This window comes from Scyliorhinus canicula, chromosome 1 (assembly GCF_902713615.1).
Source record: "Scyliorhinus canicula chromosome 1, sScyCan1.1, whole genome shotgun sequence".
NCBI lineage: Eukaryota > Metazoa > Chordata > Chondrichthyes > Carcharhiniformes > Scyliorhinidae > Scyliorhinus > Scyliorhinus canicula.
The window spans coordinates 102,000,266-102,027,327 of record NC_052146.1 but is presented as its reverse complement, the minus strand read 5'-3'; the positions used below and the strand labels follow the sequence as shown (position 1 = coordinate 102,027,327).

The following is a 27,062-nucleotide window of genomic DNA, read 5'->3' as shown; positions in this document are numbered from 1 at the left end:
AGGTCAAACTATATTTCCAAGTTATTCCCCGGTATAACCCATACCTTCACCGAAGAATTTTACCTACTTACCCCTTAGTAGCATCGATGTCCTGGGTCCTGCATTGCTAAGGAAGTGAAGTAAGCTAATAACCACTTTTTCAGGTTAAGTTATTTTATTATTATTATACTTTTTTTTTATAAGTTGCAAACACTTTCTTTACAGAAATGTAAACAGATTAGTGATTTTGGATGCTGTCTGGTTGTTGTAGGGACCTTCAGACTCTCTCTCTCGTTTAGTTCTCCTCCCCTTCTCTCCTGTTGCTGTTTCTCTGTTTTCTCTGTTCTCTGTGTTCTGTCCTCCCCATTGCTGCTGGTTTGTTGTAGCTGGTACACTTCCTTAGATTGGGCCAATTTTATTTCAACCTTGCCCTTCATAGCCTGAGCTTTCTTGGGATCAATAACTCTCCCATCAAGTTTGTGCTCCCCATTCAATACCCTGTCTACTCTTTCAGGATCCATTTTAATTAAGCAGTCTACAATCTCTCCACCTCCAGAAAAGCAGTCCCTTAAATCTTTCTTACTTGTTTCCCAGCTGAGTCCACCAACAAACATCTTCCTTCTCATCCTCCTCATTCTTGCTGCCGTTTCTTTGAGCCTTCCACCTCCTTGAGGGGAGCGGAGCTCCCCCGGGCCGTCAGCTGTTCTTGCCTCGCGTTCTGCTGCTCTCTGTTTCTGCCTTGCGCGTGGGGGGAGGGGGAGGAGCAAGGGGAGCCCGCGCTTAGTGCTTTTTGGCGGGAGAGATCGGGACCTCTGATAGGGGATGGGCTACGGGGCTTAAAGGGGCATGGTGGGACACAACCAGGCCAATGGTTCCCCCTCTATTCAGTACATCACAGTGCTTCAACACAGCACAAAGAAATCTATGCAAACTCTCTTTTTCTTTTTCCCTTTCTTCTGCTGCAGGTTGTAATAACAATTCTGACAGACTGAAATTGACTGCATTTTTGACAGAAGAGCTGGCCACAGTTTCTGCTCTTTTCAGCTGCCACCAACCTCTTGTGGGATCTTTCCCTGCACTCTCCCAGACCAGATATTGGCAGACCTCCATGTTTCAAATGACACATTCTGTATTTTCCAGAACACCCCGTCTTGATATTTGAAACATTACTATAATTTGGTTTATTTTCCCCCCATCCAATTATACTAACATACATCCCCGATCTTTGTCATTTGTATTCATATCACAGACCAGTGTCAGTAAGAGTCTTGTTTTCCGTTCCAGTCCAATTACCGTGAACCATAGCCATAGCCGCTCAGGAAGGTAACACAATAGCTTTCCGTGTGTTCCACTACCTCCAAAGCATTTTACTTCCTTGGGATAGCAGCACCGTATAAGCTTCCTCATGTCCCTTAGAAACAGCACACAACTCAGTTCATCAGTAACCAAAAGATCTTTTGTCCATCACTGGCTGTTACGTGTCCCATTTTTCCGTCGTCCAAATTGTTTTCCATTTCTGATTAGAATGGGGTAATTATAATATCATGTACCACCCACTGATCCCCTTGTTTTATTAATTTAAAATGTTCAATTGATTCTGCTTGTATTCCTAACTTCCCCATTAATGTCTAACATTGTCGTGAATCATGTAAGTCTGCCAACCTCTGGTTTACATGAGAGAATATCTTTCTGACAAAGTGTATATTTTCCATTACAGCATTTGCAAAACCACATTGAACCGTCTCTTTTTCAAACAAATTCTCCCTATTGTTATATACATAGTAAAAAAAAATCTTATCTTAACACATTATTCATTACCTAACCATACAAATAGACTGTGTGCTACAACTTTACATATTTTCAACTGTTAACAAAATTTAATATCAATATCGAAACAATCTTCTTGGCTTTGGGAACAATAATTATTACATACTAAATATGGCATATAAACAACATCAATATTATTTGTAATGTACTATATAGTTAAATCAAGAAAACACACTAAACTACCCCTCTATTAAAACATTCACACAGTTTAGAAATGCAGATCAAGTTCTTTAACGACACACATACCCCCCTTATCATATATATATAACAGTCCCTATCAATTTACATGAATTTTTTTTTTTTTATAACGATTACAGCTCTTCAATGCAATATTGTTTTGCTGCATTGGTAACAATTTTCCCGCCGTGGTATCAAAAATTCTTAAACTATTGTCATTTATCATATTGGGGTTCCTCGTCAGTCGTTGCTATCTGCCGAGACCCTTAATAATTCCACCGCGTAGTACATACTCCATGGAGACCGCAGATCACCCATCAGCTAATGTCCAGTTAGAGATGTCTGACCGGAGGTTTCACTGTCCAGTTATAATTTGATATTTTGATTTGTTTCTAACCCGTAAAGTTTTCCTCCGGGTTCTGTCATTTAATTCCCTCAAATATGTAGCCAATTGTATCATTAGTTTCCCCTCCAATCCTGTCTAAAAGATTCCTCTCTGGAGTGTAGTTCTCTTCCTTCTTGTGAACTGGTTCGTTATTTATTTTTTCCATCTGAAAATCAAATGAACAGATCAAGGGTGGAGAGGGCCCTATTCTTTAATTTGTACTTTCTATTTTCATTTGGATTATCCCAGAAGTGCCCTCTCCAGGACTTCCGGATTTCTTTTGCCACCATTTCTTTTTGAACTGGTTTATTTTCCTTATCATTGATGTACATCATACAATTAAGGCCTGTTAAGCCTCCTCTTTCTGTCATTGCACCCCTGAGTGAGAAATTGTGATACCATTTCTTTTGCTCCAGATACCATGCTTCTCTAATTCAACTGTATGTGTACCCAGAATCTGAACAATCTTGTCTTTACATTTTACAGCTTCACTGATTATTTTCCCTGCAGTCTCAGTGGGTAGCTTCACCCAAATTTCCTCTGTATTATCAATTGGTTTTAATATCTTTATTTTCTAAAGCTCCTTCTTCAAGGTATTTAGCATTCTAAACATCATTATTTCTGCCTATGACTTTGTGTGATCGCCAGGCACTAGGACCCTGCGGAGCCATGCAGTTTCAATTTCAACGCAGCAATTTCAAAGTCTGCAAAGCAGCTGACTGCTGCCTGCTATTTATAACTTCCAATTTATGTGAAAATCGGCTTGACAAAATACAACATTTTTTTTTAAATACAAACATTAAAGGAAATTCACAATTCCTTATTAGACATACACACACCCATTCATCCCCTCAGATCTTGGATCTCTACTCTGTAGGATTTCACAAATCCTTATTAAACACACACATACATATTTATCCACTGAGATCTTGGACCTCTATTCTGTAGAGTTTTAGTTATTCTTAACAAAATTTTGAGACCCCTCCATGCGGTTAAGTTTCACTTCTGCAGGAGTTTTTTTTGCCTCTGTTAAGCTTTTCTACTCTTGTTTCATTGTTTCAACTCTCTTGACCATGTTTCAGAGCAAGAGGATTATTCTCATTGCCATTTTTCGGAATTCAAGTTCTGTTCCTGGTTGTCCCTTTCAGTTGCAATCTGAAATTAAGGATAAGTACCCTTTCCGGGCCCTATCCAAGGCTGACTAAGGCACTATCTTCCTGTTTTAGTTAAGGGTCGATTGGTTATTGGTCTCTGAATTCTAGGCGTCCCCATTTTCCAGAAAATGTTCCGCACAATCTGCCTTACTCTAAGGATGATTTATTTTTTGGCCTCCTTTTACCAGTAATGGATGCAAGATTTTTAGTGCCGTCACCAAGATGTCTTGCAGACTTTCACTCAGGGTCAGCATCTTCTAGTCTGCTGATTCACACCCAACCTGAGTTTCAGTCCCCTCGATCCACAGAATATCCTTTCCAGACTAAACTCGGCAGGTAAAGTCTGACTCACACATAGACCAGAAACGTCTAATATTCTAGCCTTTGTGCCGGTTAGAAACTTCTAATATTCCAACCGTTTCTTGGGAACTAGAAACTTCTAATATTCTAGCCCCTACTCTAGCCCCCATTCTGCTCAGCTAGAAACTTCTAATATTCCAAACTCGCTTTACCTAGAAACTTCTAATATTCTAGGCCTCCATGCTGGATGCCATGGAGAAAGCAAAAAAACAGGCTGGGCGTAATTATGGGCTTCTGCCCCACGTTGGGCGCCATGTTTTTGTAAATTCACCACTCTGTCTTAGAATTCCCCCTATACCAAAAAGGGCCGATATTCCAAATGGTGAACAGGGATTCTCACTCCCTGACTCCGATGCAGGCTTCGGTGGGTGCTATTCAGGTCAAACTATATTTCCAAGTTATTCCCCGGTATAACCCATACCTTCACCAAAGAATTTTACCTACTTACCCCTTAGTAGCATCGATGTCCTGGGTCCTGCATTGCTAAGGAAGTGAAGTAAGCTAATAACCGCTTTTTCAGGTTGTTATTTTATTATTATTATACTTTTTTTTATAAGTTGCAAACACTTTCTTTACAGAAAGGTAAACAGATTAGTGATTTTGGATGCTGTCTAGTTGTTGTAGGGACCTTCAGACTCTCTCTCTCTTGTAGTTCTCCTACCCTTCTCTCCTGTTGCTGTTTCTCTGTTTTCTCTGTTCTCTGTGTTCTGTCCTCTGTCCTCCCCATTGCTGCTGGTTTGTTGTAGGGTCCTTCAGACTCTCTCTCTCTCTCTCTTTTAGTTCTCCTCCCCTTCTCTCTTGTTGCTGTTTCTCTCTCTCTGTGTTTTCTCTGTTCTCTGTGTTCTGTCCTCCCCATTGCTGCTGGTTGCTGCTGCTGGTACATTTCCTTAGATTGGGCCAATTTTATTTCAACCTTGCCCTTCATAGCCTGAGCTTTCTTGGGATCAATAACTCTCCCATCAAGTTTGTGCTCCCCATTCAATACCCTGTCTACTCTTTCAGGATCCATTTTAATTAAGCAGTCTACAATCTCTCCACCTCCAGAAAAGCAGTCCCTTAAATCTTTCTTACTTGTTTCCCAGCTGAGTCCACCAACAAACATCTTCCTTCTCATCCTCCTCATTCTTGCTGCCGTTTCTTTGAGCCTTCCACCTCCTTGAGGGGAGCGGAGCTCCCCTGGGCCGTCAGCTGTTCTTGCCTCGCGTTCTGCTGCTCTCTGTTTCTGCCTCGCGCGTGGGGGGAGGGGGAGGAGCGAGGGGAGCCCGCGCTTAGTGCTTTTTGGCGGGAGAGATCGGGACCTCTGATAGGGGATGGGCTACGGGGCTTAAAGGGGCATGGTGGGACACAACCAGGCCAATGGTTCCCCCTCTATTCAGTACATCACAGTGCTTCAACACAGCACAAAGAAATCTATGCAAACTCTCTTTTTCTTTTTCCCTTTCTTCTGCTGCAGGTTGTAATAACAATTCTGACAGACTGAAATTGACTGCATTTTTGACAGAAGGGCTGGCCACAGTTTCTGCTCTTTTCAGCTGCCACCAACCTCTTGTGGGATCTTTCCCTGCACTCTCCCAGACCAGATATTGGCAGACCTCCATGTTTCAAATGACACATTCTGTAACCCACATAGAGTGAAACTCTGTGCTCTCTGCCTCCTCTTCGGATGCCCTGCCAAACCTTTTGCGTCTTGCAGAACAATTGCTAAGAGGATGATTTCCAGAGCAAATAAGAGCGGGGACAATGGGCATCCCTGCCTTGTGCCTCTGTGCAGCTGGAAGTATTCAGAGATGGTGGTGTTGGTCTGAACGCTCGCCTTGGGGGCGTTGTGCAGGATTTTCACCCACAAGGTGAACCTAGCCCCCAGCCCAAACCATTCCAGTACTTCCACGCACCCCCCACCAGACGGTCCCTCCCTACCGGCCCCCTTGCTATCCCTGCAAGTGTGTTGGTCTCTCACCCGGGGCTGGTCTTACCCCTGTCTCACGCCCGTTGACTGTCTGCTCCCTCTGCCCATGCCTCAGCCTCACCTGCGTGCCGCTGCCCTCGTAAACATATTGTGTCCATCATATTTCTTTCTTTCCCTCTTTCCTCCTCTGCTTTGCTTTCAGCATTGACTTGCCTGCCCATTGTCCAATCCATTCAACTGAACAAGCTCATCTGCCTCCGCTGGGGTGTCGAAGTAATGTTCCTTATTCTGGAATGTGACCCAGAGTCTGGCTGGGAACAGCATTCTAAATTTTACTCCTTTCCTGTCTAGGGTCTATTTCGCATGGTTAAATTTGGCCCTGTGTTTTGCCAAGTCCGCCCCAAAGTTTTGATAGGCCCGGATTCTGTGTCCTTCCCAGCTACTCACCTTTGTCTGTCTCGTCCACCTCAAGATCCTCATACTGATGCAATTTTGCAGTAATTGCCCTCGGTTGTTCCCCCGCCTTGGGCTTCGGCCGGAGCGACCAGTGCACTCTGTCGATCTCCGGGGGGGTTGGGGAAGCTGTCCCTCCCAACTAGGTTGCCCAGTATTTGAGACACATAGCCCGTCGGGTCTCTGCCCTCGATTCCCTCTGGCAGGCCCGCAATCCGAATGTTCTGGCATTGGGACCTATTCTTCTGGTCCTCAACTTTCCCCTTCAATCTCATCTGGGTCACCACCAACCTTTTGATTTCAGCCTCCAGAATAATAATCCTGTCCCTCTGGTCCATCAACGCCTTCTCCAGCTCCTGGATCATTTTTCCCTGTGCCTCCACTTACTTCCCTAGTCCATCGATCGCCGTTTGCATGGCAACCAACACCTCTATAACTGCCACCTTGACCGCCACCTGGATTCCCACCTTTATCGCCTTTCTCCATTGTGGCCAGTTCCTTCATAAGGTATTCCTTCCATCCATCTCCAGATGTGGGGTTGGGGGCGGGGGTGGAGGCTCATGCTCGGGTCGTCGTTCTCCCTCTCTCCGGGATGGCCAAGGTTCCCTCGCCTTGTGGGTCCGCCGGCTGCCAGCCTATTGCTCATTGTCATAATATACATCCAGGTATATGATGGGGCACAGACAGGTAGTGATTGACACACAGGATGACCAGTAAACACACAGAACACAGCAGCCAATCACCAGACAGGACACGACCACTATAAAGCCAGAGGGCACCAGTTTTCCCATTCTCTCGGGATCCAGCCTCTGAGACAGTCAGAGCTCGTGAGCAGCAGCCAGTGCAAACACCATGTGGTAGTCAGTTAGTCTGGTCAGGCTAGCCTCAGGTCTCCAGTCAAGTCAGCATAGTGTCAACCCACAGTTAAGCATGTATTATAGCTAGATGTTAAATAAAATCGTGTTGCATCTCATCAAGTGTTGGAAGACTGTCTCTCTCTACACTGCATCAAACGCAGTTCACATAGACCCAGCTTACCCAACACATCACTCGCGTCCTTTTCCTCCGCTCCGACCATCTCTTCAGCCTCTCACACTGGCATGGTGGCTCTGTTCCTTCTCTTTCTCAATTGGGGGTGTGATGCTGTTAGATTTTTGGGTTGAATTTGCATAAAAATGCCTTTTTGGCTATGTTCTGGAGGAGAGCCACCTGATGTGCATCTGCTCAGCATATCTCTGTCATAGGGTTGGTTTAGCTCAGTGGGCTAGACAGCTGGTTTGTAATGTAGAACAAGGCCAGCGGCGCGGGTTCAATTCCCGCACCGGCTGAGAATTCTGAATTCTCCCTCTGCGTACCCGAACAGGTGCTGGAATCTGGCGACTAGGGGCTTTTCACAGTAACTTCATTGTGGTGTTAATGTAAGCCTATTTGTGACAATAAAAAGATTATTATTATTACCAGAAGTCTTTAACAACATTTTGAGTGATTGCAATTCTCCCCAGTTGTAATTTACCTTTTCTTGCAATGCAATGTTTTCATTTCCCAAGTTTTCTTTCTTAAACTTTTTCTGCCTCGTTTAATTTTTATTAATTGCTGAATTCTTGTCAGGTTGCATGCATGCTAACTAACTGAACTTCAAACTAAAATATTTTCGGTTAAAACATTCTTTTCCCCGAGATACAACATCACCAAAGAAACATTAGTTCAAAAGTGGGATGAGAGTTTCTTGTTCTGATTTTAAAAAGACAAGATTGAAAATTAGTTTTTTTTTTTGACCATCAGTGAATGAAAAAGAACAAATTTGCATTTATATATAGTATCCTGACCTCTGGATGGCTCAATGGTGCTTCAAAGTATTACAGGTATATGCAGCAACCAGTTTCCACGCTCCAAGGGCTCACAAGGAACAGCAAAAAGAATGGCAAATTTTTCAAAACTAATCAAGAGAAAGAAATGTTTCCTGACTCTAAGTCATAAGGGTTCAAATTCTACGTATGAAAAAATAAACCTGCCCATCTCTATCGTTCAGGGATAATTGCTTCACTTTCCTTTTGTTAATATTTACAACATTGAAATAGTTTATCTGGTCACAATACCGTTCCACAGAAGAAACCCATTGGAATAAAGCTGCTGTGAAGTTAAGTTAACGGTCATGTTTTCATGTATTCATGCACTTTTCTGCACTCATTTCAGGTTGTTGCATGTAGCTTGATTTCACTGATTTTTGCAATACATTCTGTACATACTGTAGTGGATATTTGAAAACCAGACAGTAACATTGAGTGGATTACAAAAATTGCCTCTGCACCATTTCTTATTAACTGGTTGGGTGTGGGGGCGGTTTCTGTAGAGCCATATTTGGAAAATTATATTCCATAGCATTTGTTATACACTGTATAGAATATTGTTTTTGGGCTTTGATGTGCCATCAATTAATCACAATGAAATGAATGAATGAAATGAAATGAAAATCGCTTATTGTCACGAGTAGGCTTCAATGAAGTTACTGTGAAAAGCCCCTAGTCGCCACATTCCGGCGCCTGTCCGGGGAGGCTGGTACGGGAATCGAACCGTGCTGCTGGCCTGCTTGGTCTGCTTTGAAAGCCAGCGATTTAGCCTGGTGAGCTAAACCAGCCCCTGCTAAACCAGCCCCAAGACGAGTAGTGAATGAAACTGAGGCTTTAATAAGCTAAACAGAAAGCCCCCTGGCCTCTGATCCCGAACTGGGGCAGGACCGGAGCACAGCCACCTTTATACCGAGCCTGAGGGGAGGAGGAGCCATCAGGCTGTGGTTTACCACAATACGTGTAGTACAGTAACAGTTTACCACAATACATATAATATACTAACAGTGTTGTGGTAAACCACTGTTGTACATATATTAGGATATGTATGGTAAGACCCTGTACTACAGGTACAGCGGTAGTCCCTGCCTACTGGCTCCGCCCATAAATATGTGTGTCCTCCATACAGCAGCCATTTTGCCAGCTGCTGTGAGAGGCCACACATCTTAGAGTAATTGGGTCAGACCTCATACGCCAGCGACTTTTAGAGGGGGCCACACTCGACCTTGCAGAGATAAAGAATCTAGCGCTATCAATGACGGCCGCCACGCGTAATATTCAGGCCTACACCCACAGCCGCGCGGCCCACCCCTCCGACGCATCGTGGACTCCACAGACGGCCGCCCCAGCGGGGGCCTTACCCAGCCAATGCACCTGTGCCACGCGCCAGCCAGCTAACCCTGGGTGTCCCCGATGTTACTTCTGCAACCAGCAAAAACACCCCCGCCAACGCTGCCCAGCCCGCGCTGCCCTTTGTAAGACATGTGGTAAGAAGGGGCAATTCACCGCAGTGTGCCAGGCCCGCTCAGTCGCCGCTATCACCCCGACCCCCCTCGTTAACGCGCAATGGGCACCGCCGTCTTCCCCGGACCACGCGCAGCCAGTGGGCGCCGCCATCTTTCCCCCCTCAGACCACGCGCGGCCAGTGGGCGCCACCATCTTCTCCCCCTCAGACCTTGCGCGTCCAGTGGGCGCTGCCATCTTCCACTCCTCGGAACAAGTGCGGCCCATGGGCGCCGCCATCTTTTTCAACCCCCGCCACGTGTGGCCCGTGGGCACCGCCATTTTGTCCACCCCAAGATCTCCAGGCTCCGCCATCTTGTCTTCCCCATGGCACATGGGCACCACCATCGTTCCAGGACCCGTGCCCCCCGGGCACCCCATAGTCCGACACCAGCGACGACCAGCCATGACTCGCCTCGGTCTGTAGAGCCATATACGACAGCCTCGCCAGCACAACCTGGCCACCGCCTCGACCAGTGTTAAGATCGATGGGCACGTGACCTCTTGCCTGCTGGACTCCGGAAGCACTGAAAGCTTCATCCACCCAGATACGGTAAGGCGCTGCCCCCTCGCGGTATACCCAGCCAAGCAGAGAATCTCCCTGGCCTCCAGATCCCACTCTGTGGCGATCCGGGGGCACTGCATAGTCATGCTCACTGTCCAGGGCGTAGAATTCAGCGGCTTCCGCCTCTACGTCCTCCCCAATCTCTGCGCTGCCCTGCTACTTGGCCTGGACTTCGAATGTAACCTCCAGAACCTAACCTTGAAATTCGGCGGGCCCCTACCACCCCTTACTGTGTGCGGCCTGGCGACCCTAAAGGTCGACCCACCTTCCCTTTTCGCAAACCTGACCCCGGATTGCAAACCCGTCACCACCCCGAGAAGACAGTACAGCACCCAGGACAGAACCTTAATCAGGTCAGAGGTCAAGCGGCTGCTTCGGGAAGGCATCATCGAGGCCAGCAACAGCCCCTGGAGAGCCCAAGTGGTAGTGGTAAAAACTAGGGAGAAACACAGAAAGGTCGTGGACTACAGCCAGACCATCAACAGGTACACGCAGCTCGACGCATACCCCCTCCCACGCATATCTGATATGGTCAATCAGATTGCACAGTACCGGGTCTTCTCAACTGCAGACCTCAAATCCGCCTACCACCAGCACCCCATCCGGAAGGCGGACCACCCATACCCTGCCTTCGAGGCAGATGGTCGCTTCTACCACTTCCACAGGGTTCCCTTCGGTTTCACCAACGGGGTCTCGGTCTTCCAAAGGGAGATGGACCGAATGGTCGAGTGGTACGGATTGGGGGGTCACCTTCCCGTACCTAGACAACGTCACCATCTGCGGCCACGATCAGCAGGACGACGATGCCAACCTTGCAAAATTTCTCCACACCGCCACTCTCCTAAACCTCACCTATAACAAGGAGATGTGCGTATTCAGCATGAACCGTTTAGCCATCCTCGGCTATGCAGTCAAGAACGGAGTTCTGGGACCGATCCCGACCGCATGCGCCCCCTCATGGAGCTCCCCTTCCCCACTGCCCCAAGGCCCTCAAATGCTGCCTGGGGTTCTTTTCATACTACGCTCAGTGGGTCCCAAATTATGCAGACAAGGCCCGCCCACTCATCCAGTCCACTCATTTTCCCCTGACGGCCGAGCCTCAACATGCCTTCGACCGTATTAGAGCCGATATCGCTAAGGCCGCAATGCCCTTTCAAGTGGAGAACGATGCATCAGACATTGCCCAAGCCGCCACGCTCAATCAGGCAGGCATTCTTTCCCCGCACCCTTCATGCCTCCGAAATTCGGCACTCCTCCGTCGAAAAAGAGGCCCAAGCTATCATTGAAGCTGTGAGGCATTGGGGGCATTACCTGGCCAGCAGGAGATTCACTCTCCTCACTGACCAATGGTCGGTAGCCTTCATGTTTAATAACACACAGCGGGGCAAGATCAAAAATGATAAAATCTTGAGGTGGAGGATCGAGCTCTCCACCTACGATTACGAGATTATGTATCGCCCCGGCAAGCTCAACGAGCCCCCAGACGCCCGATCCCGAGGTACATATGCCAGTGCACAAGTAGACCGACTCCGGACCCTGCACGACAAGCTTTGTCACCCGGGAGTCACACGGTTGTACCATTTCATAAAGGCTCGCAATCTGCCCTACTCCGTCGAGGAAGTACGGACAATCTCCAGGGCCTGCCAGGTCTGTGCGGAGTGCAAACCGCACTTCTACCAGCCGGACCGAGCGCGCCTGGTGAAGGCCTGCTGCCCCTTTGAATGCCTCAGCGTGGATTTCAAAGGGCCCCTCCCCTCCACCGACCATAACACGTATTTCCTCAGTGTGGTCAATGAGTACTCCAGATTCCCCTTCGCCATCCCATGCCCCGATATGACGTCTGCCACCGTCATCAAACCCCTAAACACAATCTTCGCTCTGTTCGGTTTCCCCGCCTACATCCACAGTGACAGGGGATCCTCATTCATGAGTGATGAGCTGCGTCAGTTCCTGCTCAGTAGGGGTATCGCCTCCAGCAGGACGACCAGCTATAATCCCCGGGGAAACGGGCAGGTAGAGAGGGAGAATGGGACGGTCTGGAGGGCCGTCCAACTGGCCCTATGGTCCAGGAATCTCCCGCCCTCCCACTGGCAGGAGGTCCTCCCCGATGCACTGCCCTCCATTCGGTCACTACTGTGCACTGCCACTAATGACACACCCCATGAACGTCTCTTTGCCTTCCCCAGGAAGTCCACATCTGGGGTGTCGCTCCCGACTTGGCTCGCAGCTCCAGGACCCGTACTCCTCCATAGGCACGTCTGACTCCACAAGGCGGACCCGTTAGTGGAAGGGTGCAGTTGCTCATGGAAACCCCCAGTATGCCTACGTAGTGTACCCCGAAGGCCGCCAGGATACTGTCTCCCTCAGGGACCTGGCACTAGCAGGTTTCACACACACACACACCTCTGGCCCGGCTCCACCACCCCCTCCCCCGGCACTCCCAGCAGCAACCCCCCCAGGACCATCCATCCTCCCCCTGCCCACGCCCGAGGATTAAGAGGATTCCGGCACGTTCCCGGAGTCACCGAGGACCAGACCAACATCAGAATCGCCGCCACCACTACGTCACTCTCAGCGACACATCAAGGCCCCGGACCGACTAAATCTATAACTGGTTCAGGACTGTCAAACCACTGGACTTCAAAAGAAACATTGGGCGGAATTCTCCGCTCCCCACGCGGCGTGGGAGAATCGCGGGAGGGCCACCCGACATTTTTTGCGTCCCCCCTGTTGCCCCCCGGGATTCTCCCCCCCCCCCCCCCCCCCCCCCACCCCCCCGGTTTGGAAAAATCGTCGCTCGCCGTTTTTTACGGCGAACGGCGATTCTCCGAGGCCGATGGGCCGAGCGGCCGGCCCTTCACGCCCGTTTCACCACGGCAGCAACCACATCTGGTTGCTGCATTCGTGAAACGGGCACCAGATGTCCGTTTGGGGCATCTAGGGGCCCGATTGGCATGGGAGCACCACGACTGTGCTCGGGAGGGGACAGGCCCACGATCGGTGCCCACCGATTGTCAGGCCAGCGTCCAAAACGGACGCACTCTTTCCCCTCCGCCGCCTGGCAAAGTCAAGCCACCACGTCTTGCCGGGCGGCTGAGGAGAAAGACGGCCACCGCGCATGCGCGGTTCGCGCCGTCTGCGCAATGAAGTCATCCGCGCATGCGTGGGTTGGAACCGGCAACCCGCGCATGCGCGGATGACCTCACAAACGGAGGCCCGCTCCTAGCCCCCCCGGGTGGGGGTGAATTAGGTGCGGGGAGCGGGCCCCGAGGCCGTCGTGAACCTCGGCCGAGTTCACGACGGCCTTCACGATTTTGGCCACCAGCGGAGAATTCCGCCCATTGTTTTTCAATGCTGTAAATTAGACTGAAACTTGCTGTATATAGTTCTCCACCACCCCCGCCAGACTCAATTTTAACGGGGTGAATGTGGTAAACCACTGTTATACATATATTAGGATATGTATAATAAAACTCTGTACTACAGGTACAGCAGTAGTCCCTACCTGCTGGCTCCGCCCAATAGGCGGAGTATAAATATGCGTGTCCTCCGTAGAGTAGCCATTTTGTCAGCTGCTGTGGTTGGCCACACATCTTAGAGTAATAAAGCCTCAGTTGTATTCAACTCTCGTCTGTCCAATTGATCGTGCATCAAGTGGTTTACCGCATTCACCCCCTGTTAAAAAAAAGAGTCCAGTGGGGGTGAAGTTGGACTGAAAGGACAAGTCTGTCGGGGGCCTTGATCTTCCGCCGTGATCGCCTCAGTCCCGGCTGTGTTGTGGGCACTGGTGTCGAGACCTGCGCATCCGGGAGCGTGTTGTCGTCTTCTCCACCCAGTTGTTGCGTCGGTGGAGGGAGGGGGGGGGGGGGGGCAGGGGCAGGGGTGGTGGTGATGGTCGCCGGTGGGCCTGCGGGTGCCAAATCTTGAAGTAGCCGGGTAGTGGTGGAGGTAGAGGATGTAGGGTCGGGGGTGGTGGTGATGGTCACTGGGGAACCTGCAGGTGCCAAATCCCAGTGGGAGACTATGTCCTGTCGCCCGTCATGGTGTGCCACGTAGGCATATTGTGGGTTGGCATGGAGGAGCAGGACCTTCTCGACGAGGGGGATCCGATTTATGACGACTCGCATGCTTCCGGAGGAGGACAGGCCCTGGGACTGTCAGCCAGGACGGGAGCAAGACTCCGGAGGTGGACTTCCTAGGGAAGGCAAACATATGTTCGTGGGGGGTCTCATTGGTGGCAGTGCACAGGAGCCACCTGATGGAGTGGAGCGCATCAGGAAGGACCTCCTGCCAGCGGGAGACTGGGAGACCTCTAGACCGTAGGGCCAGAAGGACAGCCTTCCAGACCATCGCGTTTTCCCTCTCCACCTGTCCGTTGCCCCAGGGGTTGTAGCTGGTTGTCCTGCTTGAGGCGATGCCCTTGCTGAGCAGGAACTGACGTAACTCGTCGCTCATGAAGGAGGAATCCCGATCGCTATGGATGTAGGTGGGGAACCCGAACAAGGTGAAGGGACTGTGCAGGGCCTTGATGACGGTGGCAGAGGTCATGTCAGGGCATGGGATGGCAAAGGGGAATCGTGAGTACTCGTCAACAACGTTGAGGAAGTACACGTTACGGTCGGTGGAGGGGAGGGGCCCTTTGAAGTCGATGCTGAGGCGCTCAAAGGGACGGGAGGCCTTTACCAGATGCGCTCTGTCTGGCCGATAGAAGTGTGGTTTTCACTCCACGCAGACCTGGCAGTCCCTGGTAATGGTCCTGACCTCCTCGATGGAATAAGGCAGGTTGCGAGCCTTGACAAAATGAAAAAACGGGTGACCCCCGGTGACAGAGGTCATTGTGGAGAGCCCGGAGACAGTCTACTTGTGCGCTGGCACATGTACCTCGGGATAGGGCATCTGGGGGCTCATTGAGCTTCCCAGGTTGGTACAAGATATCGTAGTTGTAGGTGGAGAGTTTGCGCCTCCACCTCAGAATCTTGTCATTCTTGATTTTGCCCCGCTGTGCATTGTTAAATATGAAGGCAACCGACCGTTGGTCAGTGAGGAGAGTGAATCGCCTGCCGGCCAGGTAATGCCTCCAATGTCGCACAGCTTCTACAATGGCTTGGGCTTCCTTTTCGACGGAGGAGTGTCGAACTTCAGAGGCACGGAGGGGACGGGAGAAGAAAGCCACGGGCCTGCCCGCCTGGTTGAGTTTAACGGTCATGGCAAAGTCCGATGCATCGCTCTCCACCTGGAACAGAATGGACTCATCCACAGCATGCATCGCGGCTTTGGCAATATCTGCCTTGATGCGGTTGAAGGCCAGGCAGGCTTCAGCCGTCAGGGGAAAAACAGTGGATTTAATGAGTGGACGGGCCTTGCCGCATAATTGGGGACCCACTGGGCATAATAAGAGAAGAACCCCAGGCATCTCATCAGGGCCTTGGTGCAGTGGGGAAGGGGAAGTTCCAGGAGGGAGCACATGCGGTCGGCGCCGGGCCCTAGGACTCGGTTTCCCACAACGTAGCCAAGGATGGATAGGCGGGTTGTGCGGAAAACGCATTATTGTAGGTGAGGTTAAGGAGCTTAGAGGTGTGGAGGAAATGCTGGAGGTTTGCGTCATGGTACTGCTGGTCATGGCCGCAGATGGTGACATTATCTAGGTACGGGAACGTGGCCCGCAGCCCGTACTGGTTAACCATTCGGTCCATTTCTCTCTGGAAGACCGAGACCCCATTGGTGACGCCAAAGGGGACCCTGAGGAAGTGGTCAAGGCAGCCATCTGCCTCAAAGGCAGTGTATTGGGGGTCCTCCGGGTGGATAGGGAGCTGGTGGTACGCGGGCTTCAAGTCAACTGTGGAGAAGACTCAATACTGCGCAATCTGATTGACCATGTCAAATATGCGGGTGAGGGGATATGCATTGAGCTGCGTGTATCGTTTGATCGTCTGATTGAAGTCGGTGACCATCCAGTGCTTCTCCCCAGTCTTGACGACCACCACTTGGGCTCTCCAGGGGCTGGTACTAGTCTTAATGATCCCCTCTAGTAGGACCTCCGACCTGATAAAGGCCCTGTCCCGGGCACTGTATCGTCTGTGCCTAGTGGCGATGGGCTTACAGTCCGGGGCGAGGTTAGCGAAGAGCGAGGGTGGGGCGACCTTAAGGGTCGCGAGGCTACAGACGGTGAGGGGGGGGGGAGGGGGGGCAGGGGTCCACTGAGCTTTAAGGTAAGGCTTTGGAGGTGGCACTGAAAGTCGAGCCCCAGTAATAGGGCAGCGCAGAGATGGGGGAGGACGTAGAGCTTAAAGTTAGTGTACTCTATGCCTTGTACCGAAAGGATCGCGACACAGTACCCCCGGATTTCTATGGAATGTGATCCGGAAGCCAGGCAGATTTTCTGTGTCACGGGTAAAATTGGGAGGGAGCAGCGCCTTACCGTATTGTAGCCACCTAAGATGGACACTGGGCTAACAAAATGGAGAACTGCTAAGACTGTAGGGAGAAAACAGTTTAGCCAGGACAAGCAGTCTGCAAAGGCTAATTAGCATTCTGCACGTAGCAAAACTGGTTTATGGCCAGGTGGAAGATCTCAACCAAAGGTGTAAATAGCAAAACGCTTTGCATAGTAATGAGGCAATCCAGATCTGGGCACACACAATAGCAACATTTGGGTTTGAATGGGTACTTTGAGTGGACGCCCAGACGAAACGGCACCAGAAGTATCCATCACAAAAGACCCTAGAGACCGCCCCACCCATCGAGAAGAGACCCTCAGATCGGGGGATTTGTAAGACATCGATTGGGAAATGATCCAATCGATACATGGCAGGTAAAGGCCCGCCCCGAAAAGGCACGGACATTGGGGGACCTATAAAGGTAGACCCCGCACATGGTTCTGTCTGTTTTGTGCTCCGGCTTGGACTGCTGTTTTGCTCCGGCTCCGCTGTTGACTCCGGCCCAGATCTGCTGTTGTATCCTGACTCCGACTCCAGCCGTTGATCCTGTCTTCCATCACCAGCCGTTGAGCACCAGCCATCGTTCAGTAAGTGCCAAAACGACGCTAGCTACGTGAACCCAGCATTGCCTATACATTAATCGACTAGTAACGAACAGAAGGTGCAGCCCAGAAAGGAACAAAGGCCTTGTCCCCTGACCTTGCTGGTTCCTACTTAGATAAGTATTTAGTCGTTTAATAGTAGAAATAGGTATTAGTCTTTAGCGTGTGCATGCGTATTTATTATATTTGTATAATAAATATTGATCGTTGGAACTTACTAATCGGTGTATAGTTTTATTACTTTGAACCTGACCTTGAAATACTTGTGAGGTGTCTATATACGGCACCTGGCGACTCCGAGCTGAAAATACACACACAGAGATGTAGCAGTGTTAAGCACACGGCCTTTAAACGGAGGCCGAATTGGAGTTAATACACTCCAATAAACGCGTAATACACTCAAGTAAAACGTGCAACAGTATCTGGGTGGAAAAAGTTGTCTGTGCTCTCGGAGTCGACGAGGCAGGCTGTCTTGTGCCCGTTGATCCAGACGGTCATCGTGGATTTTGTGAGGTGATGAGGCTGGGACTGGTCGAGCGTGATGGAGGCGAGCTTCGGAAGGTGATGGGTAGGCCAGTCGGAGGTAGCGGTGACCAGCGTACGACTGGGCAAACAGGACCCCTGGGAGGCGGCGGAGTGGTCCCAAGATGGCGGTCCCCATGGGTCGCGCGTGGCGTGTGGCATTGAAGGCGGCATCAAAGTTGGCGGCCCCCATGGGTCTCGCGTGGCGGGCAAAATCAAAGATGGCGGCGAAGATGGTGGCCCCCAAGGTCGCACATGGCGGGTGGCAGCGAAGATGGTGGTGCCCACGGGTCGCACATGGCGGGTGGTGCGGCAGCTGGAGGCGGCCCTGACAGGCAACAGGCAGCGCTGCTGATCCTAGGAACTTTAGGGACAGGTCGGGCCTGGCAAAGTGGCCCTTCCTCCTGTTGCAGATCGTGTTCCATGCAGGGCAGCATTGTCCGGGATGCTTACCCTGGCCACAAAAGTAGCATTTCGGGCTTCCAGCATTGGCGGGCTGCTGCGTGGCACAGGCTTGCACCACACTCAAGTTGGATGATGGCGGCGCCCACGAGGTCCATGAGGGTGTCGCGTGGTCAGAGGTGTAGGCCTCCATTTTCTGGAAAGCCACTTCCAGCGGGTTTGAGAGCTGCACTATCTCTGGTAGGCCGAACGTACCCCCTTCTAGCAAGTGGATGTAATTGGATTTAATACCCGCGACATAGGCGTCCCTGATCTGCAGCTCCGTGTGTTGGACAGCCAATACCGCCTGGCAAGCACAGTTCCGGCCGAGTTTCCACAAGGCACGCAGGAATTCGGTTTGTGATTCTCCGGGGCGTTGTCGTCTTGTGGCAAGGAGGTGCCCAGCATACACCTCGTTTACTGACTTTGCGTACTGCCCCTTCAGCAGCATTATCGCCTCCGTATACGAGGGGGCGTCTCTGATAAGAAGGCTCACTCGTGCGTTGAGTATTTGCTGCTTTTGGAGGTCGGTGACGTCTTTGGTGGAGGATCCGAGGTAAGCTTCGAAGCAGCTTAGCCAGTGCTCGAATGTCGTAGTGGCGTCGGCTGTTTGTGGATCCAGCTCCAGGCGATCAGGCTTGAGTGATGAATTCATCTTAAAAGTTTAGGTTATTAAATTGATGTGCCATCAATTAATCACAAGACGAGTAGTGAACGAAACTGAGGCTCTAATAAGCTAAACAGAAAGCCTCCTGCCCTCTGATCCTGAACTGGGGCAGGACCGGAGTACAGCCACCTTTATACCGAGCCTGAGGGGAGGAGGAACCATCAGGCACTGGTTTACCACAATACATGTAGTACAGTAACAGTTTACCATAATACATATAATATACTAACAGTGGTTTACCATAGGCTTCCATCTTTATTTTCAACAGTCATGATCAGTAATGATTATTGAAATAAAAATTCACTTTATCCTTGATTTTCTCAATATATGTGGTGTACATCTTATTAACATCATGTGTATGTGGTGTGCATCTTATTAACATCATGCTACAACTGATGCACAACCATTGACAAATTAGTCTTGTTGGGTTAATTCTTTTGGATTGTCTTTAAAAGACTATACTATGGCAGCACAGTAGCACAGTGGTTAGAACTGGTGCTTAATAGCTCTAGGGTCCCAGGTTCAATTCCTGCTTGGACCACTGTCTGTGCAGATTTTGCACGTTCTCTCCGGCTTTCCTCCGGGTGGTCCAGTTTCCTCCCACAAGATCCGAAAGATGTGCTGTTGGGTAATTTGGACATTCTAAGTTCTCCCTCTATGTACCCGAACAGGCGCCGGAGTGTGGCGACTAGGGGTTTTCACAGTAACTTAATTGCAGTGTTAATGTAAGCCTACTTGTGAAGCTAATAAAGATTATTATTATTATATCGATTAAAGGTTATTATTATTATGTGAAATTGTTGGCCATGGCAAAGTTCATACAGTCACATCTAATTTTCTGAAGCAAAATCAGAAAATGCTGGACGATCTCAGCAGATCGGACAGCACCTGTGGAGAGAATGGAGATGAAGCTTAGAGTCTGGATGACTCTGTCAAAGCTAGAGAGAACTGGAGATAGTATGAGGTTTATATTGTTGGGGGAAGGGTGCGTGGAGCAGTGGGGCTGGATAGAGGGTCAGCAATAGTTGGAGTTTGACAAAGATAATGTGGACAAAGGACAAAATGAATGTAAATGGTGAGGATCGTGGCTAAGGAGGCTGCTGATCGTGGCACATTAAGAGATCAGAATGTGTTAATGTCAGAACAACGGTAAGCAGTGTGTCAAAGGACAACTTGGAAAAGGGAACAGGTGTCCCTGGTAGGGTGAGGGGAGGGGAGACAATAGTGAGGGGAAAATGATTGATGGAAGAAATTAAAAATAATTGATAGGAAAAAAATGGGGTGGGGAGAGACTTCACAGTCTGAAGTTATTTAACTCAATGTATGTCTGGAAGACTGTAATATGTCTAATCGGAGGGGAGGTTCCTCCAGTCTGCGTTAGGTTTACTGGAATGTTGTAGCAGGCTAATGACAGTCATGTGGTCATGAAAGCAGGATGGTGAGTTGAAGTCGCAAGTGACAGGAAGGCCTGGGTCCTGCTTGTGGACAGACCAATGGTATTCTGTAAAGTGGTGACCAGTCTGCGTTTAGTCTCTCCAATGTAGAGTAGATCACACTGGGAGCAGCGAATGCAATAGACCAGATTTATAAGCCTAATGAATAATTTTACAGATTAAAATGTAATGCTTCTTCAAGACATGTTAACCATTGTGTCTGACTGTTGACTGCCAGCTGCTGGACTTAGTTTAGCAATGCAAAGTACAAATACAAATTTTCAGATTTACATTGGCAAAATGAAAAGTTTTCAAAAGGACTTTTCACATAAAGTACCCCTTTTCCATTTGTAATCTTTTCTCCAAAAAGTTTAATATAATTGTCTTGCAATTTTTATCTCTCTCTTGTGCTTAATTATATATATATATACCCTTAATTCTAGCACAATATGCCATTTTGGAGAATATCGAATAATGGTGATCTGGTGTCATTGTATCAAGCTCTGGAACTGGACTACCTGTGAGCAACTGGGAAGGAACAAGAAGCTGAGCAACTGCAACAGATGCCTTGCACCCTGTTTGACGGTCTTTTTAAGTGTAACTTTGTGTATTTTTTAATAAACATCTTTCTCTGCTTGTACGCCAATTCTGAATGTTCCCAGTGCCACTCAGCACCAGATTTTGTTCATAGTGAATTTTGTTCATAGTGATTCTTCTTTAACCCAAGACAAACCAGTTAGGACTGTTGCCAGTCGAACTATGTGAACGATCAGCTTGTTAACTTAAAAAAACAGACACATGCCAATACACACACTCTGCAGAAACTCTAGGTTACGTTATCAGCCTTTTAAAAACAATTCTATTCATATACTTCAAAATTTTGAAGTGGATGTCTAAAGGAGAAGATCCTGTCGAGCAAGTGTCTGCTCCATGTTAAATGCACTGAAACATCTGCTGGCATTAATATTTGAGGCTTTGTGCAAAATATTCTTTGGAAACTTTTGCTGTATAAATGTTCCTGAATATCCATACTTCAGCATTATCTACAGACCAACCCCAGTGTTTAATTACTGGGAAGCTCGGCTGCAGAAATGCATTGGAAATTTATTTGACAAGAAGTATAAAGGAGTAGTTTTATCTATTTTTGTTTTGTTTTCAACAGATCTTCATTTCAGCTGGGGGTCTTTTTAAGTGTAATTTTGTGTACTTTTTAATAAGCATCTTTCTCTGCTTGTACGCCAATTCTGAATGTTCCCAGTGCCACTCAGCACCAGATTGAGCACCAAACGCAGCAGTGTGAACCGTTTCAGTTCAACACTACTTGATGGTCGTAGAGGAGGGAGATGATATGCTGATCTTAATGTGACATAGTCTTTCTCTTCCTCTGTCCCTCAGACGTTAAGTTGCTTCTTTCTATTTCTTTTGTCAGCGATAGAATCACGATTTTAGTGATTTCCTGTGGTTAGCAGTTCCTCTCGGATTGTTCTTTTTACGATATTGCAAGTGGACTTTGCTATAAACTCTTTTCATAGTCGAAGCGCCCCATGAAAAATATCTGGTTGGTGCAGTTTGGATATTTGAGATGCTGGTAATAATGTGTATTAATTCATCTCTGAATGAATAAAAAGATATAGAAAACTACAGTTGATTGTGCCTGCTGCTGTTTGTTTAAAATATTTGCAAACTTATTCCACGCTGTGAATTCCAAATTAAGTTTTTTTTTAATAAACATTTTATTGAGGTATTTCTTTGGCATTGTAACAGCAACAATAATAATAATAACAATGTACATAAAAAGGAAAATATTAACATAATGCAAATACCACCTCCCTCTCCCACCATTACTTACCCCCCTAATCTACGCTAGCCTAACCCCACCACCCTCCCTTCTGCTGCTGATTAATTCTCTGCGAAGAAGTCGACGAACAGTTGCCACCTCCGGGCGAACCCTAACAGTGACCCTCTCAAGGCGAACTTAATTTTCTCCAGGCAGAGGAAGCCAGCCATGTCCGATAGCCAGGTCTCCGATTTCGGGGGCTTTGAGTCCTTCCATGCTAGTAATATCCGCCTCCGGGGTACCAAGGAAGCAAAGGCCAGAACATCTGCCTCTTTTTCCTCCTGGATACCCTTGTATTTAATACTTTGGACATGACATCGGCAAACCCCTGCCAAAATCCCCTCAGCTTTGGACATGCTCAAAACATGTGGACATGGTTCGCTGCCCCCCCCCCCCCCCCCCCCCCCCCTCGCCCCGCACATTTCGCACACCTGTCCTCCACCCCGAAGAATCTGCTCATCCGGGCCACTGTCATGTGAGCCCGATGAACAACCTTGAATTGGATCAGGCTGAGCCTGGCACATGTTTTGCGGTTGTGTTGACCCTACTCAACGTGTCCGTCCAAAGGGCCTCCTCTATCTCTCCCCCCAGCTCCCCCTCCCACTTTTGCTTCAGCTCCTTGGTCTGCGTCTGTGTCTCCTCCGATCCCATAAGCTCTTTATATATGTCTGAAATGCGCCCCTCTCCTATCCATCCTCTGGAAACCACCCTATCCTGACTCCCCCTTAGCAGCAGGAGTGGGAAGTTGGTACCTGCCTCCGCAGAAAATCCCGCAACTGCAGATATCGAAATTAATCTCCCCCCGCCAGTGTAAACATCTCCTCCAGCGCCCTCATACTCGGAAAGCTCCCTTCTATAAACAAGTCCCCATCCTCTCAATCCCTGCTCTCCGCCAAATTCGGAACCCCCCCATCCATCGTCCCCGGGGCAAACCGGTGATTATCGCAGATTGGGGACCAGACCGATGCCCCCTCTGCTCCCACATGGCAGGAGTATAAAGTTTTTTATTGACCAAATGTCATGATACCGAGTGTGCTCTGCCCTTACAAGAAACCGCCTCCATACGCACCCAAGCCGACTCCCCCCCCCCCCCCCCCCCCCCCCTCCACACCAGCCACCTCCTCACCATGGCTATATTAGCCACCCAGTAATAATTGCTGAAATTCGGGGGCACCAGCCCAATCTCCTCCCGACTCCGCTCGAGCATTGCCCTCGCGGGGACTTGCCGCCCCCCGCACACAAAGCCCGCAATAACTTTATTGACCCACTTTAAAAAAGGACCGCGGGATGAAGATGGGGAGACATTGGAAAACGAATAGGAATCTTGGAGAACCGTTATTTTTACCGTTTGCCAAATAAAGTTTTTGAAAATTAATTGCCCATGTACCTGATGCAATGTACAGTCTGCACATTTTACAGTTCAAATTAAATGCAACACAAGTGGAGAATAAATCAGGCTCAGTTCAATGCCACAAATATTAAATGACAATTACACTACAACCCTTTACCATGAAGATTGAGCTGAATACTTTTGTGCTATGCCTACGATGAGTGGTTTGCATTCAGCAGTTTGAGTTCAGTGCACGGTGCTAGATTGAACTATCGAACCCTTACAGATAACTCCTTGTCTCCTCCTGTGATCTTTACTGCAGCTAAGAACAAACTACCCCTCGCCTAATTGTGGTAACCATTTTGTCTCTGTTGGTGAAAGAAGAATTTTATTCTTCCGGCACACTCGGTATCATGACATTTTGGTAAATAAAAAACTTAATACTCCTGACACAATTTACTCTTGAGTCTGATCAGTTGGCACCATTCAGTTTTGTAAATACTATTTGCTGTTTGTGTATTCTTCCTTTCTGCAGTCCTACCTAATATCCATTGTCCTTATATATCGTGAGTGTTGGCATGTCACACATTTGTTGTTAACAAAAGTGCCCTGGCTACTTGCGTCTCAGAGGCAAAAATTTAAATGACATTCCCCAGTATCACAGTTATAGACACTCTGCACACCCATTTCACTGATACGTTGAAGTGAATATCTGTGTTTTCCATTATAGAATTTACAGTGCAGAAGGAGGCCTAACAGCCCATCAAGTCTGCACCGGCTCTTGGAAAGAGCACCCTACCCCCTACCCAAGGACAACACCTCCACCCTATCCCCATAACTCAGTAACCCAACCAACACTAAGGGCAATTTTGGACACTAAGGGCAATCTATCATGGCCAATCCACCTAACTTACACATCTTTGGACTGTGGGAGGAAATCGGAGCACCCGGAGGAAATCCACGCACACACGGGGAGGATGTGCAGACTCCGCACAGACAGTGACCCAAGCCGGAATCGAACCTGGGATCCTGGAGCTGTGAAGCGATTGTGCTATCCACAATGCTACCGTGCTGCCCTTAAACATGCAACACTCAGAAGTATTATGAGAGTATATGATGGGGGTTTGAAACACATTTGAAATAGGATACTTTAACCAAAAATGTTGGCGAATTACTGGTCTGTAGGGCCTCCTAATGGAACAAGTCTTAATGCAAGCTAAAAAGCAAGAATTCATTCAGTGGCAGTGTCTTAAAGGAGGAAAGTGAGGTAGAAGGATCTGGGAAAGGAATTCCAGAGCTTGGGGTCTAGATAATTAAAGGTGTGGCCACCAATGATATAGTGATTAAAATCTATTTGCAGTGAAAGCTAATCTTTCTCGTTTCCACATTGTAAATATATTTTATTTATAATTTAAAGTGCCTAATTCTTTTTTTCCCAATTAAGGGACAATTTAGTGTGGCCAACCCACCTTTCCTGCACATCTTTGGTTCTGAGGGTGAGACCCACGCAAACACAGGGAGATTGTGCAAACTCCACATGGACAGTGACCTGGGGCCAGGATCGAACCTGGGTCCTCGTCACTGTGAGGCAGCAGTGCTAACCACTGGGCTACCATGCCGCCCACACATTGTCAATAAGTTATTATGTGGTTCGATTGCTAAGGTCAATCACAAAATTGGGTTAAAAGCAAAACAAAAGGATATGATTCATTTGATCATAGTTTAGTAGCAGTGAGATTGGCCTGTACTGCTCTGTATGATTGTTTCCCCAACCCGCATTCCATCTCCAACCATTCTTCCTACTTCAGTGATGACATAACTGAGATGGTGGTTTGATTCCTTTCTCCATAGAATAACACAAGAGGGGAAAAACAAATGTCTATAGGGTTAAATAATCATAAAGAAATCTTGAATTTAAAAATAATTGAGATTGTAATGTATCTTTTGAATGAATTCACCTGATACATTTCTATTTTGGAAAGGAATTCCAACTGTAGACATAAAAGAAACTGCGGTTGTCGTCCTCATTTATATAGGCATCAGTCCATCTCGGGAAACAATGGACAGACCTCAACATGGTTCACAAACCCATGAGTAACAGCCCCTTCTACAGTTGGCACAAATGAATAGCATTGGCCTGAGGTTGAGAGAAGAGAGCTAACATTTTGAGTCTGGATGACTCTTTGTCAAAGCAGAACTTCGCTGGTCTACAGGACGGATTCATTCAGACTCCAAACGTCACTCCAGACTCCAGCTTTGACAAAGAGTCATCGGACTCGAAACATTAGTTCTTTTCTCTCCCTACAGATGCTGCCAGACTTGCTGAGATTTTCCAGCATTTTCCCTTTCGTTTCAGATTCCAGCATCCGCAGTAATTTGCTTTTATCCAAACGTTAGCTCCCTGCTCTCTCCACAGATGCTGTCAGACCTGCTGAGATTGTTCAGTATTTTCTGTTTTCGTTTCAGATTCCAGCTTCCCCAGTAATTTACTTTTCCCAGCAAAGTTCTTTCTTGGGAGTCACAACAAAGCTGATGATCCTGATTCTCTCCTCTGGGTCCAACTTATCACCAGTCCCTCTCAAATCCTGCTTTACTGGGTCCATAAGTCACTACTTTATAAATGCCGGCGACTCTTCTTTTCACTCTTCCTTTATTTTGTTTTCTCTTTGTGTTTTCTTTTTTCAACAACATTTTACTCACTCTGTGTCTCCCTCCCTCTGAGGCAGCACCGACTCTCTCTGTCCCCCCCAAACCCCAGCCACGCTGACCTGACCAGGAATCCCAGCTGCAGTCCATGTAAGAACTGCAGGACACAATCGCCCACCTCACACTTCAAGGCTGGAGAAAGCTCGGGATGGGAACAGTCTCAGAGCTGCTCCCGATCCCTGGCTAACCAGAACTAGCTGAACAGCTAGACGACCACCGAGCAAAAGATGATCAGGAACAACACAGTGCTCTCCCAGAAATAATCTCCTGCCAGCACCCAGATATCAGTGCCTGCAATGATATCCAGTATATCATCTTTGAATAGATGAATGATCATGTAAAATAGTGTGTAATTGCAGCATCCAGCCACTAGATGGAGTAAGAGCAAATCTCACGTGTCACATGGTGGTCCAGGTGATCTTGGAGTGAGTTGATATAGAGGGCTAGAGACAGTTGTGTTTATCAGTAGTTCTGTGTATTGTAGTTATTTGATCTAATAATTAGCTTTCATAAGAACATAAGATCTAGGAGCAAGAGTAGGCCATCTGGCCCCTCGGGCCTGCTCCGCCATTCAATGATCATGGCTGATCTTTTGTGGACTCAGCTCCACTTTCTGGCCCGAACACCATAACCCTTAAACCCTTTATTTTTCTAAAAACTATCTTTATCTTAAAAACATTTAATGAAGGAGCCTCAACTGCTTCACTGGGCAAGGAATTCCATAGATTCACAACCCTTTGGGTGAAAAAAATTCCTCCTAAGCTCAGTCCTAAATCTACTTCCCCTTATTTTGAGGCTATGCCCCCTATTTCTGCTTTCACCCGCCAGTGGAAACAACCTGGCCGCATCTATCCTATCAATTCCCTTCATAATTTTACATGTTTCTATAAGATCCCCCCCTCATCCTTCTAAATTCCAATGAGTACAGTCCCAG

The 27,062-nt window shown here is 48.2% G+C and overlaps 1 protein-coding gene across 1 annotated transcript in view; it reads left to right on the top strand.

Annotated features, from left to right (window-relative positions):
• LOC119975744 (eyes absent homolog 3-like) overlaps positions 1-20,915 on the top strand; it is a 170,251-nt gene extending 149,336 nt beyond the window's left edge. The window contains exon 19 of the mRNA XM_038815946.1: positions 20,699-20,915. Coding sequence (XP_038671874.1) covers positions 20,699-20,779 — 81 coding nt within the window. The 3' untranslated portion in view covers positions 20,780-20,915. The remainder of the gene's footprint in view (positions 1-20,698) is intronic.
• Positions 20,916-27,062: the final 6,147 nt, after the last annotated feature.